Here is a 12,277-nt window from a genome sequence, read left to right as displayed (position 1 = left end):
AGGTGTGCTCACATCTGCGCTCCTAGATGAGTGCAGTGAGCTGCCGGCGGTGGCAGGTAGGCCCTTTTCCTGACACAGACACTTCAGATGGCTGAAATGCACTGAGGTATTGCTCTGCAGTGACTTGTTTTGTGTGACAGAGGTCTCTGGAGTCAGTGATGTCAAACTGTTTCTTTATCGTTTTTGGATAGCTGGGGCTAAGCTCCCACCTTCCACCTTTTTTCAGGCCAACAATGTGCACTTACCTTATTTTAAATTAAAAAAAAAAAAAAGTCTGAGCCAGGCTTGTAAGGTTCTTGGTGTTGTGGAGTCCTTCAGTATGAATGAAAGCTCTTGATGACAGCGTGCTCTGCTGAACTGGCTCAGTAGTGCTTTATGCTTTTGACTTCAGCCCAAAGTAGGGCTGCAGCACAATCTGTGTAGACTGCAATCTAGGAACTCCTCTTGGGCCCTGTTCTTGGATGTTTTTGTGAACCCGGGCTCATCGTCTAAAGGGAGGCTGCTAGTTTTGTACAGCGTTTGCATTGTTTTTGCTGAACCTTTTACTCTTTTTGTATATACAAAAGATACAGGGCACAGTGAGCAGAACTAAGAGCCATATTCCAGATGAGGACATTTGGTTAATTTACATAATGCCCTTGTAATGCTGGTATTTCCTGGCTGTTCTGTTGTACACCCTGACAGTACGAGGTCCAGACTTTAGGGAGCTGGATGCAGAAATATTAGCTGAAGTGCTTTGGGTCATAAAGAAGGTCAAACTAGATCAGAACTGGTTCCTCCCGACCTTAGCTTTTTATGACTCTGGTTACTACTGTTCCCAGAACATACCTGTAGCGATGCCTGGTTCAGTCCTATGCTGTTAGATTAGCATCCAGCTGGATGGTTGGGTAGGTTATACTGCTCCTTTTGATGCATGTGACTTTATATTTGTGACCACTGAAGTCAGCCTGCTTTCTTGTTTCCTCCTCCCCATTTGTTTGCACTAAAATAACTTTGTGGCATTCGTAAGCTTTGCCACATTATTGTTAAACAGTTATTTAAGCAGTATTGCTCCAGATGGAGAACACTTGAGTGCTCTGGGGGAAAAAAAAATGCTTATTTGTCTATATCTTGTGTTTTTAATGAGCTGCTAATCAATCACACAACTTTATAGCTTGCTCTGTGAGAATGGTTTCCTTATCCCCGTTAGTTTACACTGACAGAAATTATGTAGGACTTGTCCAAAGACATCTGGCTTTTTGTTTCATATTCTTATTGACACACTGAAGAAACTTAGAATATAGAAAATGCAGTCTAGCTGTCAAAGAAAAATCTATTTCATTTGTTTTCAATTATGCTTTAAGTGTACTTTTCAGTATTGTTGTAGCCAGTTTATCTTGGTATCTCTGTCAGGCTTCTTACAGGCTGAGTTCCAGAATCACTTCTGGAAACTCCTCCCATAAAAAGGGGCCCACGGTGTTTGCTCTTCTCCCGCATAGTCCTTGACTCAAATCTCAGCTGCCTAGGCTTTTTGTGCCCGAGTCCTGTCAGATCTCCTCGATGTGTTCCATCCTGCTGTGGTCACTTGGGAAAGTGCAACAAGAGCTAAGGAAAGAGAAGGCAGAGAGGGAGATGTCTTTTGTGAGCTGCTGTTGGCCTGGCTGCAACATAATTAGGTCCTGATAGTTACATGGTTCACGGGTACCTGACAGTCCAGAATTTTAATGCTGTAAGTCAAACCTTTGACTTAAATTGAACTGTAAGTAAGGTGAATGAATTTGCAAGCTCTGGAGCAGGAGATTAATGCTCTATCTGTTAGACTGTTGGTTGAGTATTTGTATCTGAACTTCCCTGTCAGCCTCAGTGAGTTAATCTCGCACCTCTCACCTGTGCTAAACTCACTTTGCAGAGGTTATGTCCTTGTGAACCCAGGAGTATGAGGTGCTGATTCCTGACGATCCCATGTGATGAAGAAGGCATTTCTTTAATTTGCCTTATTTCCAGTGTAGCCAAACTGGAAACTTTAAGCCATCTCGTAAATTGGTGCTTATGGAGTTTAGCAGTGCAGAGCAGGTTAGGTAGTCGTTCAAAATTAGAGGTACAGAGTTACAGGTTAGTGTATCAGAACATGGATTTAGCAGGTTAAGTACGTGCCAACCTCGGAGAATAGTGTCGGATTGAAGGTTGCTGAAAATCATCCATGTGGAAGTTTGGCCATACAAATGTGAAAGCCCCACTGAGACCCTCCTGTGAATTTGGCCCTTAATGTTCTCTCTCAGGCAGATGAGCAGCAAATTGTACATAAGGTCTGAAACAGACTCATTCTTGACCATCTGTTTTCTTGCTTTAGCTTGTTCTTGAGATGGTTTTTTGTGGTCTGCCATTGCTGCCTTTGTTCCCTTGGATAAGTTGATCAGCCATAGAAGCTTTTTGTGATAGGTCTGACAAAATTAGGTATAACTGCTCCTCAGGACTCCTCTAGTAGATTTGCAGAGAGCAGGTGCTAACTCTTGTGCTTGAATATCTTTGATTCAAATTTAGGGGTATTTGCAAAGTTGGCAGTTTCAGTAGAATTGTAAAATAGGTCCTTACAAAGCTCCTTTTGCACCTGCCTGAGAAGCCGATTCCTGTATCAGTGGTGACCATAAGCCTGCCTCTCTGGGCAGACCTCCAGGGAGGTGGTCACCGCACAGTTTGTTGAACCACCACCAGCATGTCATGTGCTTTTGTAGCTGATGGGTGGGGGAGGAATAAAGTTAGATGATTTTCACTGGAAAGGAGACAAAAATGTTTCCACTTAATTTGATTGGCCTGCCATTGCAGGAGCTGCTAATGATGTCTGCATGGCACTCAGGGGACCACTCAAACTGGTGGAGGGAATCATAAGAGATATTGCTAGTAACTTAATCATCTCCTTTGATGCTGCTGTAGAGGTTTGTATAGTGTCCACTGCTAGATGCTATGTAAGAGCACTTCTGAGGTAATTAGTGCCCTGTCCTGAAGGTGAATTTTTGCTTGGGGAGGGGAGTATCAGTGGAAACTAAAACCCATTAGCTTTTCTCTCAGGAAGTTTTGCTGGGCTAGAGAATAACATGATCTTTAGGCATTAATAAGGTTTAGCCTTGATGGCGAGAGCCTGTTGTGAGAAAAAATTCTCGGTCTCTTCCACCCGTAAGGCAGCAGTGTCTGTGGACAGGGGTGGGCTGGCTCCTTCTCTCCGCACCCGTGGGAAGGCAGGGGCCAGCGTACCCTCAGCAGTAGAGTCTCTGTCAAGTGCAGTTTGGTTACTCCTCTAGTGCAAGCAGCTTCTCACCTTGCTTAGTCCCAAAAGACCCTGTATTAGGAAAGGGAAGAGCAGCTCCCTTAGCCAGCACAGCTCCTAAGTTAAGTCAGAGACCGTAACTGAGACCCCAGCTCTTGCAGAGGGTCCCAATTCTTGCTCACCTCCATGTGCTACACTCTCATTCATATGCTATGGCCACTTAAACTCCCTGGGTGCCCGATGGTTTAGTGTAACCTGAGGGAGAACATGCACATGCAGCAGGAGCAGTGTGTAGGGTAATGTACATCTGTTAAAAGTGAGGCCTCAAAGGTACTGGAAGCCCTCTGATGGCCTAATAATAATTATTAATGCTAATAAAAATTAGTGAACTCCTCACTTCCTGGCAGAAGGCTGGAATAATAACTACAGAGTCTTTGTTCAGTCAGATATAAGAATGGGTCAGCCTTGTGCAAAAACCTCCTTCCCTGAGCTCCGTCCTCTTCTTGCACCTAGTCCTCCGCTGGCTGCATTTTTATCATCCTGAATTACAAGAGGGAATGGCTTTTTCTGCCCTCTCCCCCCCCCCCCCCATGCTCCTGTGACAGGAGCGAGGGGGAGAGGGATTAGTGAGCTAATTAGAAATGATCGCATCTATCAACACTAATTAACAATCCTGTGGTCTCACTTGTGTGTTCTTTTGAGCTGCTCCCCTTCGGGACGGCGCCACAATCACCCCCTGCCTTTGGGGCCGCTCCCTCCCTTCTGCGCTGATTGGAAGTGATAGCCGGGCTGCCTGTCGTGTCGGGTAGGGACAGCGGGCTCGGGATGTGCTTTCTAGGCTGCAGCATTCCCTTTCGGTTTCTGCTGTCACCAGGGCCTCCGTGGGCACAACACTGCCGCTGCTAATGACCACAGAATGAAAATGGCAGGGGGGTTTGTTTTCAACACCTCTTTCTTCCAGTGGCTTTTTCACTTGTGGCACTAAAACTTAAAGGGCTTGCTTCTTGGTGGAGCTAGATGAGCCAAGATAGGGGCTGTCTGCCGAGTCTTGCGTGGAGCTGGAGCAGAGTGAGGTTCTGTTCCCAGCTCTGCACTAACATTTCAGCAGTAGATCAGGTGCTTGTTCTGGCAAAATGGTCCCAGGAATTTATCAGTGCAAGACCTAAACCAAGTCATCTTCCTTTTATCACTGTTACAGTGCATGGACTGGAGGATGGCAGTAAAAAAGTTAAAAATACTATTAAACTTGCCAGGCAGACTGACTTAGCTGAATTGATTTGCCATGAGGAGTCCTACCAGAATAATTAAACTGCTCCTTCCCTATGTTTCCCTGTTTAAAAACAGGATGAGGTGAGAGAAGGACGTGTCTGCAATCAGAGTAGAGAAGGCTTTGTTCCTGTGGTTTTCTCTGGTCAGATAGGTGTTTGCTGGAGAATACTCAAGTTGTGTCTGATTCCAGCCTCCTCCCCTATTTTGTGCTGACTCTGCAGCACTAGCGAGGCAAGGAAAGAGCATCCTAAGCTTATGCGAAAGAACCATACTGGAGGATATAGGTATTCACTAAACCAGAACTTCAGAAGCCTCTTGTGCACTGAAGTACAAACCAGAAAGAACACGGCTTAACTCTGACTACTTCTGGTAACAGGGGTGGATGATGTTGAAGGTGGAGGAGGGATAGCGTTTTGGGGTTCAGGAAGGGGAGAGAACACAGAAGACATGTTGGGGGTCATTGTTTTATTTAAAAGTGGAACATAATTCATCTGGACACAATGAAATTAGCAGTAACATTTCATGATGTTTGCTTCTGTATTGACTGGAAGTCAAGCAGTTTACCTTCTGGCGTAGAAGCTGACAGTATAGGTAAAATAACAGATTTAAGCAGACAAAATAGAAGGGAAACTATTAAAATATCCCACTAGGAATACTGAAGTACCTGAAGTGTGTGGAGAGGCAGGTAGGCTGTGGAGCTGTCAGTGTGGTGTACCCAACACAAGAGAGGGTTGTGGAGCTTCAGCAAATGAAATTTAGATGACTGATGAAAGTGGTGTGCATTTACTTGACAGTCTCTGTTGTTCAAAGTCCCAGGTCTCAAAAACACTCCTGTTGTGGTCTCAAGTTGCTGTTTCCTATTCTAGGAATGTCACATTTGCAGAAGCCTTTTCGTGATGCCAGGAGGGAAGATTTGTTTTGGAGGGAGTTTTCCTACAAATCTGTCTTGTTCAGTGAGGAAAAGCAATGCCCAGGGAATAATTTGAAGCCTTCTTAATCCTGGAGCATCACAGAGTGTCGGGGGTGGTGAATATTCCTAATTTTGGATTGTGGGAAAGTATATCCTAACCCAGAGAGTCCTGAGTCCAGGGAAGCCAACAAGAAAGCCCTGAAAGAGGCCTTTCAGGCTGTGTTGGTGTATTCAGATGAAACTTTAGTGCATCCACATCACCAAGTGAGTTATAAACTGATGCACTTTAGAAAACGATTGACAGAAACTTTCCCGTACCCCGGTCCTTCTCTTCCTGGCATTCCAGCAGCTTTCTCTGACTCGCTGGCTGCAGGGAGCTGTTGATCCCACAGTATTCAGGCATGAAGGCTTTCAGAGCATGCTGCAGTGCTCACAATGTCAGTAACGATTTCTGGCTAACGCAGCTTTTTGGTGGTGTCATCTCTCATTATCACATGGGCTTTCCTTGGGCTTTTCCTTGTCTCTCATTCAGAATTTTGACCTTCCTTATTAATTAAACAGCGACTTTCCTGCAGCCAGTGATTGAGTTATTCAGTAATACCTGCCTAAAGCCATCATAATAAAGGACAGAAGTTCTTTTTAATGCAAATTATTTGGTTCCAGATGTTTTGATCACATTAAATGATGGCTCAAATTAACCAGAGATTGGATTAAGCAACAGGCTACCTTGGCTGCTTTTTCTAATCATCGTGATTCCTAACATGTTTGTTTCCCAGAGCGCGCCCTCAAGAAGGCAGTGTAGCCCCCAGTTTTCTTCTATGTGAAAATAGTGAAAAATATCAGAGAGCGCCAGAAGCTATCTAGCATAGGTGCTGCGTTTTTCACAGCAAAGATCTTTCCTCTCCATAAATGTTACCTGCTACTAAGATGCTGCTCTGACTTGTTCGTGATGTTCTGGGAAGGAATTATTCAGGGTGTACAGAAGAGACTGTGGTCCTGGAAGTGACTGTTACGTACCTTGTCCAAGGCTTTTTGGGTGCTACATCATCCTTCTACGGTCTAAGCAAGTTCCTGTATAGGGAATAGATGTGTTAGTGGATGGGTTTCAGACTTAGAAGGCAAAATCCAGGACAGGATTCAGTGGCTTGATCATTCAACTTTGAAAACAATTTCAGGCTTCCAAGAGAAGGTATTTAACCATTTGAATAACTTACCTGGGGATGTGTGGCAGATATTCCCTCTCCTGGTTATTAAATCGTGAGTAGCTGCCTTTCTGAAATCAGGCTGTACTCAGCCACAGGTTATAGGTTTAATCTGGAAAGTTCTAAGTAACAGTCTCTGTACTGTTTACGGAGATCAGAATAGGGAGTTGCAACAGCATTTTCTGGTGTGAAATCTGCCGAGGGTTTATTATTTGGAGCTGAGTAAATCGAGAGAAGAGTGGATCTACAAACTTGACATGTCTTCCTCTTTTGTTTTTTTTGTTTTCTTTCCCTGGTTTCTCCATGCAGCTCGGATTGGAAAAATGAAACGGAGGAAGCAAGACGAAGGGCAGGTATGTCCCCTCTGCAGCCGACCTCTGTCAGGATCCGAGGAGGAGATGAGTAGGCATGTGGAACAATGCCTTGCAAAGGTAGAGGCGCAGCAGGATCACCAGCTGCCATTCCCTTCTCCCTACCCCCAGCTTTGTCTGCAGTTGACCTAACATGGGGCAAAAACTAACATTGCTGAGCTTGCAGGCAATGCTAACTATGTCTCCCTAAGACCTGTAGTCACTTCTCTCTGTCTTGGAAGATGGATTCTTCTGGATTTTTCTCCTGTGTTGCATTAGTAACTTTTTTTACTTCATGCACCCTTTTGCTGTTATTGAAGTCTAAGCTGTAGACTGTAAAGGTAGAGCTATTGAAGTTTATGAAGCCTTTTGTAGGACTTCATGCTTCCTATGTAGCACAGCAAGAAGAGTTCTTTCTGATCGCTGCCTTTGACAACATTAAAATTATTTTTTGTTTGGTTCTTTTGCAACAGACTGGCATTTGTAAATGCTGCATGACCATCTTACTCCAGGAAGTGCATTTGAGCAGAATCGTTCTCTTGCTGTTCATCCCAAAGACAGCAAGGAAGAAGGAGGAACAAGCCCTAGGGGAGGGAGAGAGTTGTGTCATAGGGCTTTCTGTGCTTGTTTCTCAGGAGAAGCCCACAATAGAGATGATAAATTCATTCTTGTTGCCTCAAGAGGTGCATGGTGTAAAGAGAAGTGTCTTTTGATCAGCGTGCCCCAAAAAATATGCTCTAGGAGAACATTCCTGCTGGGGGTGAAAGGAATCTGTGGCTTACATGATAGGGGAATTGTGCATGCAAGGTAGGGGAATGCATGTTGAAATGCACACCAGCATTGTTGTAGGAACCAGAGCTTAAATTTCCATGTGTAAAAATTATGAACCTTGCGACTTGTTTTGATCTTAAGGTTGTCAAGTTCTTCCAGTACCCATTTACTTCTAGATCACTGGGAATGGGGGCGGGAGTAGATGCTGCTGTCTGCTCTATACTTAGCTGTCCTGGGAACAGTCCAGCTTTTCTTCTCCATCCCACCCTGAGTTATTAACCCCAAAGAGCTATTTCATGCATCTCAACGCTCTGCCCCTGCTTTACCCTGTGCAGAGAGAAGGTTCATGCATGACTGAGGATGACTCTGTGGACATCGAGAACGAGAATGGCAACCGCTTTGAAGAGTACGAATGGTGCGGGCAGAAGAGGATACGGGCTACTACTCTCCTGGAGGGAGGATTTCGAGGTGCGCCAGTGTTTTGGGGGCCCTTGTAAATCATTCTGCTGTGGAAGTTGATTATTGTCTGTCTTTAAAGGGAGGGACCTAGAGATTTGCCTTTCATGAAGGGCGGGACCTTCAGCCTTTGCCAGAATGTAAAGTGATTTCAGCTTTCTGCCTCTCCTGAATGATGAGAGTCAAAATTTGTGCAAATCTTGGAACAAAAGCACGGCGTTATTTCTTGTTCGAGAAATGTGGCTGAAGAGGGAATGAGTAGAATGGGGAGATCATTTGGGAAAAATAGCTTTTTATATGTTACACATAGTGAGAAATACGTGGAAATATGTGAAGAGAGGGAAATAGAAATGAAATTGTAAAAATTCCCAGCCTGGAGTGACGAAAGCTGGTGTATCAGCCTCTGGTGATGTATTGAAGGTGACAGCTAAGTCGCTTTAGCACCTGCATAAAATATTAAAGGGCCGGTTGTGCATTTATCACTCCATCCCTTTTAAGGTTGATAAATGAGAATCCAGGAACCTGCTCTGCACCTCCAGCACTGCAAGCCCTTAGGGCTCCCAGACAAACACATTTTATTTTTCCTCCTTCTTTTGCTCCTTCCCCAGTGACGGGGAAATCAGTTACTGAGGAGAGAGTGAGTTATGGCAAAATTTGACCTCTCGTGAGCTTTATTGGTGAATGTAATTTTAGCTAGAAACCTGGCCCCTTTCTTACACTCAGCCCTTTGGCCTCGAAGAGGAGGATTTACTAAACTGTTCGTTGGCATGAACCTCTGGCACTAAGGAGAGTCTCTCGCAAGCAATCCACGTAGCACATGCCTAATGAGAGGAGGAACGCTGGCTCCCTCCGTTCAATAAAGAGGATGGGATGTGATCTCTTCCTATATCAGCTTGGATTTTAATTTAAAATATCTCAAGGGGAAAGGCTACTACGTAAGGGAGTTGGACTTAAAAGCCAGCCATGTGCTCACTGACAACCTGGCACTCCTGATCTCCTCTTACCTTCCTCTGAAATTAAATTGTAGCTGGGTTGTAGCAGAGCGGATGACCAGGAGCAGAGGTGAAGAAGCAGCTTCTTTCGACTTTAAAAGCTACCCAGTAAAGCTGACACTGTCGCTTCCTGTGTCTGTAGCCTTACCTACCTCAACTTTTTTTGTGCCTGCATAGAGAGTTGAGTCTGTACATGATTCCAGGTAGAGGTCTGATGAGATCATGCAGGGCCTTAGACTATGTTTATGTAGTATAGTTACTACAATCCTTAGCGGGGAAGCATGGGATGTCTGTGTGCCTCTATTGTTGTCACTGCTAGTCCTGATTGGAAAAAGCTACTCAGTTCACTTCTGCCCTTTTTTGTGCATGCGTAGTTTCTTGCTTCACCCGCACCGAACACCTGAGTTTGAGGAGAGCACAATCTTGCGCTTCCTTTGGTGTGGACATTGTGCTGTCTTCACCTGGTTAACGTTCCCGGTTGTTCTTGAGTTAACTCACTGAAGTGTGATCTGAACCTTTCATATTGCTTCAGTCATGTGGAGACCCGCTTTTGAGTGAGGCTTCAGGTGGACAAAATGTGTGTAATTGATGTGGTTAGGCTGTGTAAATGCAAAGTACTTGCTCCTTGTTGCATTTTCTTCCTTATTTTAAGGAATTCTCAAATGCGTTAGTTTGCGTTACATAGATCAAATGCTTCCCTCCACCAGAGTTTAGACAGATTCTAGCAAAAGTCAGGGCTGTAACCTCTGCTAGATGGCTGCACACGCATGGACAGGTACTTCTGTATTTCATACTTAGAAATAGCCTTGCTTCCATCAGAAAGTATGGGGTCCGTCTCTTCTTTCCTTTTTGAGACCTTCATGACACATTCAAGAGTGTTTAGTTACATGAACAGATCCAGCAAAGGATCAGAAGGCTAGGAGAAGAGCAGAGCACAACTAGATGCAGTTCTAAGACTCTCCGTAATTACCCTGACGGGAAGGCTTTTGGATTAGACTCCTTCCCTTTGTGGTGCTGGATGAAAGGTGTCCATAGATCAGCTCACAAGCACAGGAACCTCCGTGTAGCATTTGAACTGAGGAGCATCCTCTCTGTGCAGCTTTTGGTGGCAGAGGCACTGCTGAAGAAATGACTCCACCTGAGCGGCTGGCAGGTCCCTAGCACATGCGTTTCTCCCTGCCCTTCCTCCTCTGGAGCACGCCTCTGCTGGCAGCTGGATTCAATGGCTGCCACGCTTCTCTAGAGCGGTGTCCTCTTCCCTAAACAGGGGAACTTTTTGCCACCAACATTCTACCTAGTATTTTGGGATGACCAGATAATATCTGCAGGGTACCCACCTACTCTGCGCAAGAAGCTTCTGTAATTTGGGAAGCCAAAGCAAAGCTGGGATGATCTCCCATAGTTGGCTGATTGTATTTCTTTTTAAGCAAGTTATACTTTTTCATGCTCCCTTTTGTGGTTCTTGTATTGTCTCTGGCTGCTGGCATTCAGAGGTCTCCATCAGTCAGGCCTGCTTTGTGCCCTTGCAGGTAACCTTAAGGTGATTTTCTCTTCCCTTTCTCTGACAGCGTTAGCTCTTGCCTTGTTTTAGGGACAGAATTCTTAATTTACAGCCCTGAAGCACAGCACAACGTTTTGGAGATGCTTTCTAATGCTTAAAACTGCTTTGTCTGGAGTTGGCAAGGCCCTCGTTAACCCCCGTCACCGGAGGCTTTGTGTTTGGCTCTGTTCCCTTTGCTGAGAAGTAGCAGCAATGTGGAAACCAAAGGCCTTTTATAATGCCAGACAGCCTTTGCCAGGCTACAGGGATGTCACCAGTGTCTAAAGAGATGACATGGGGAAATACATAAAACTGGAGGGGAAAATAGATGTCTGTGTGTCTCATTAATTTCAGTTTTAATGGTATGTTGCTTTGAGGAGATGTCACAGCTGACCGAAGGGGGAGCAGGACACTGTGGCCTGTGTGTATTGCATGAGTCGGTCAGACCATTGGGCAGCATTACAGAAGTAACACAAACTTAACACGGGTCCTGGCTTCTTCTTTTTATCATTTTTGGTTAATGAACAAAGTGGGGGAAGGTTGGGAGATCCTGGGGTTTTTCTTCTTGAAAAGAGAAAGGTCAGGGAAACGAACAGCCCTGCTCAGGTTTTCTGGAAGGTGGTCTAATACTTGGGAGCAATCACAGGCTGAAACTCACTTGTGTGGTTCCTAGGATCAAGTTTTCGCGCAAAGGGGTTGCAGGGAAAACTTGCCTCTCTCACCTGAGGGGCTGTCTTAGAAGGTGGAAATTCTGTCTTCTGTGTTGGTGTTGCAGCTACAAATCCCCAGTCGGGTCTAGTGCAGCAGAGCCAAAGCACACCTTCTTGCCTGCAACAGCTTGGCATACTTGAGGCAGCAGGTGGAGAGAATAGGAGATGGCAGCAAGTAGGAATATGACGTAAATCAGAAGTGCTGGGATCAGTATGTTGTCCCTTAAGCTGTTGGGTTTGGTGAAGGCATTCAGTCAGGAAATATTTTGTACTTCTAGCTGTCCTCCTGGCTTCTTAAAGCATCATTTGCTTTTGCTTAATTTGCTTACCCAAAACTGCAGGATGTAAATTAAGATTATTGGCAATTATATAGGATTTGGAACCACTTTGTTTCAGCAGAGGTCCTGCTTGAAGTAGGGGTTTGTAGCAGGAGAGTTCTTGCTTCTGTTTGGGATGGGTACAGAAGGCCACCAGCACGAAATACCAAGTGCTGTTTAGGTCAAGCTCGTGCTTCAAAGTGAAAAGCTATACAGATGTAATAATCAAATATTTCCCTATCTTAGAACAGTGTCGCAAGACTAAAATTTCTCTTTAAATACCTGAATGTTCAGTAACCATCTATCCCCATGTCTCTGGATCATCCCTCTCCGAAGCTCTTTGTGCAGGGGATTATTTCATGCCATCTTTGTCTAATGAGTTTCTGTGTTTAGGAAGCCAACAAGGCTTTGCAAGTGAAAGCATCAAGTGGCTCCCTCTCTGATGTTTTTGGGTTTTTTTTTTTAAACGCTCAACATATTTGTAGCAATTCTTCTGTTCCCTTTCCAGAATAGATGCAC

General features: G+C 44.8%; 1 protein-coding gene across 6 annotated transcripts in view; it reads left to right on the top strand.

Annotated features, from left to right (window-relative positions):
* RNF220 (ring finger protein 220) overlaps positions 1 to 12,277 on the top strand; it is a 234,427-nt gene that overhangs the window by 175,571 nt on the left and 46,579 nt on the right. For 4 of the 6 annotated variants that reach the window (XM_076340344.1, XM_076340346.1, XM_076340345.1 and 1 more), the window contains 2 exons: positions 6,932 to 7,053; positions 8,079 to 8,211. In XM_076340344.1, the coding sequence (XP_076196459.1) occupies positions 6,932 to 7,053; positions 8,079 to 8,211 (255 nt within the window). The remainder of the gene's footprint in view (positions 1 to 6,931; positions 7,054 to 8,078; positions 8,212 to 12,277) is intronic. The other 2 variants (XM_076340347.1, XM_076340348.1) reach the window with 1 other exon arrangement.

This window comes from Aptenodytes patagonicus, chromosome 5, assembly GCF_965638725.1.
Source record: "Aptenodytes patagonicus chromosome 5, bAptPat1.pri.cur, whole genome shotgun sequence".
Taxonomy (NCBI): domain Eukaryota; kingdom Metazoa; phylum Chordata; class Aves; order Sphenisciformes; family Spheniscidae; genus Aptenodytes; species Aptenodytes patagonicus.
Note: the sequence above shows the minus strand (reverse complement) of the source record. Positions and strands in the feature narration are given on the sequence as shown.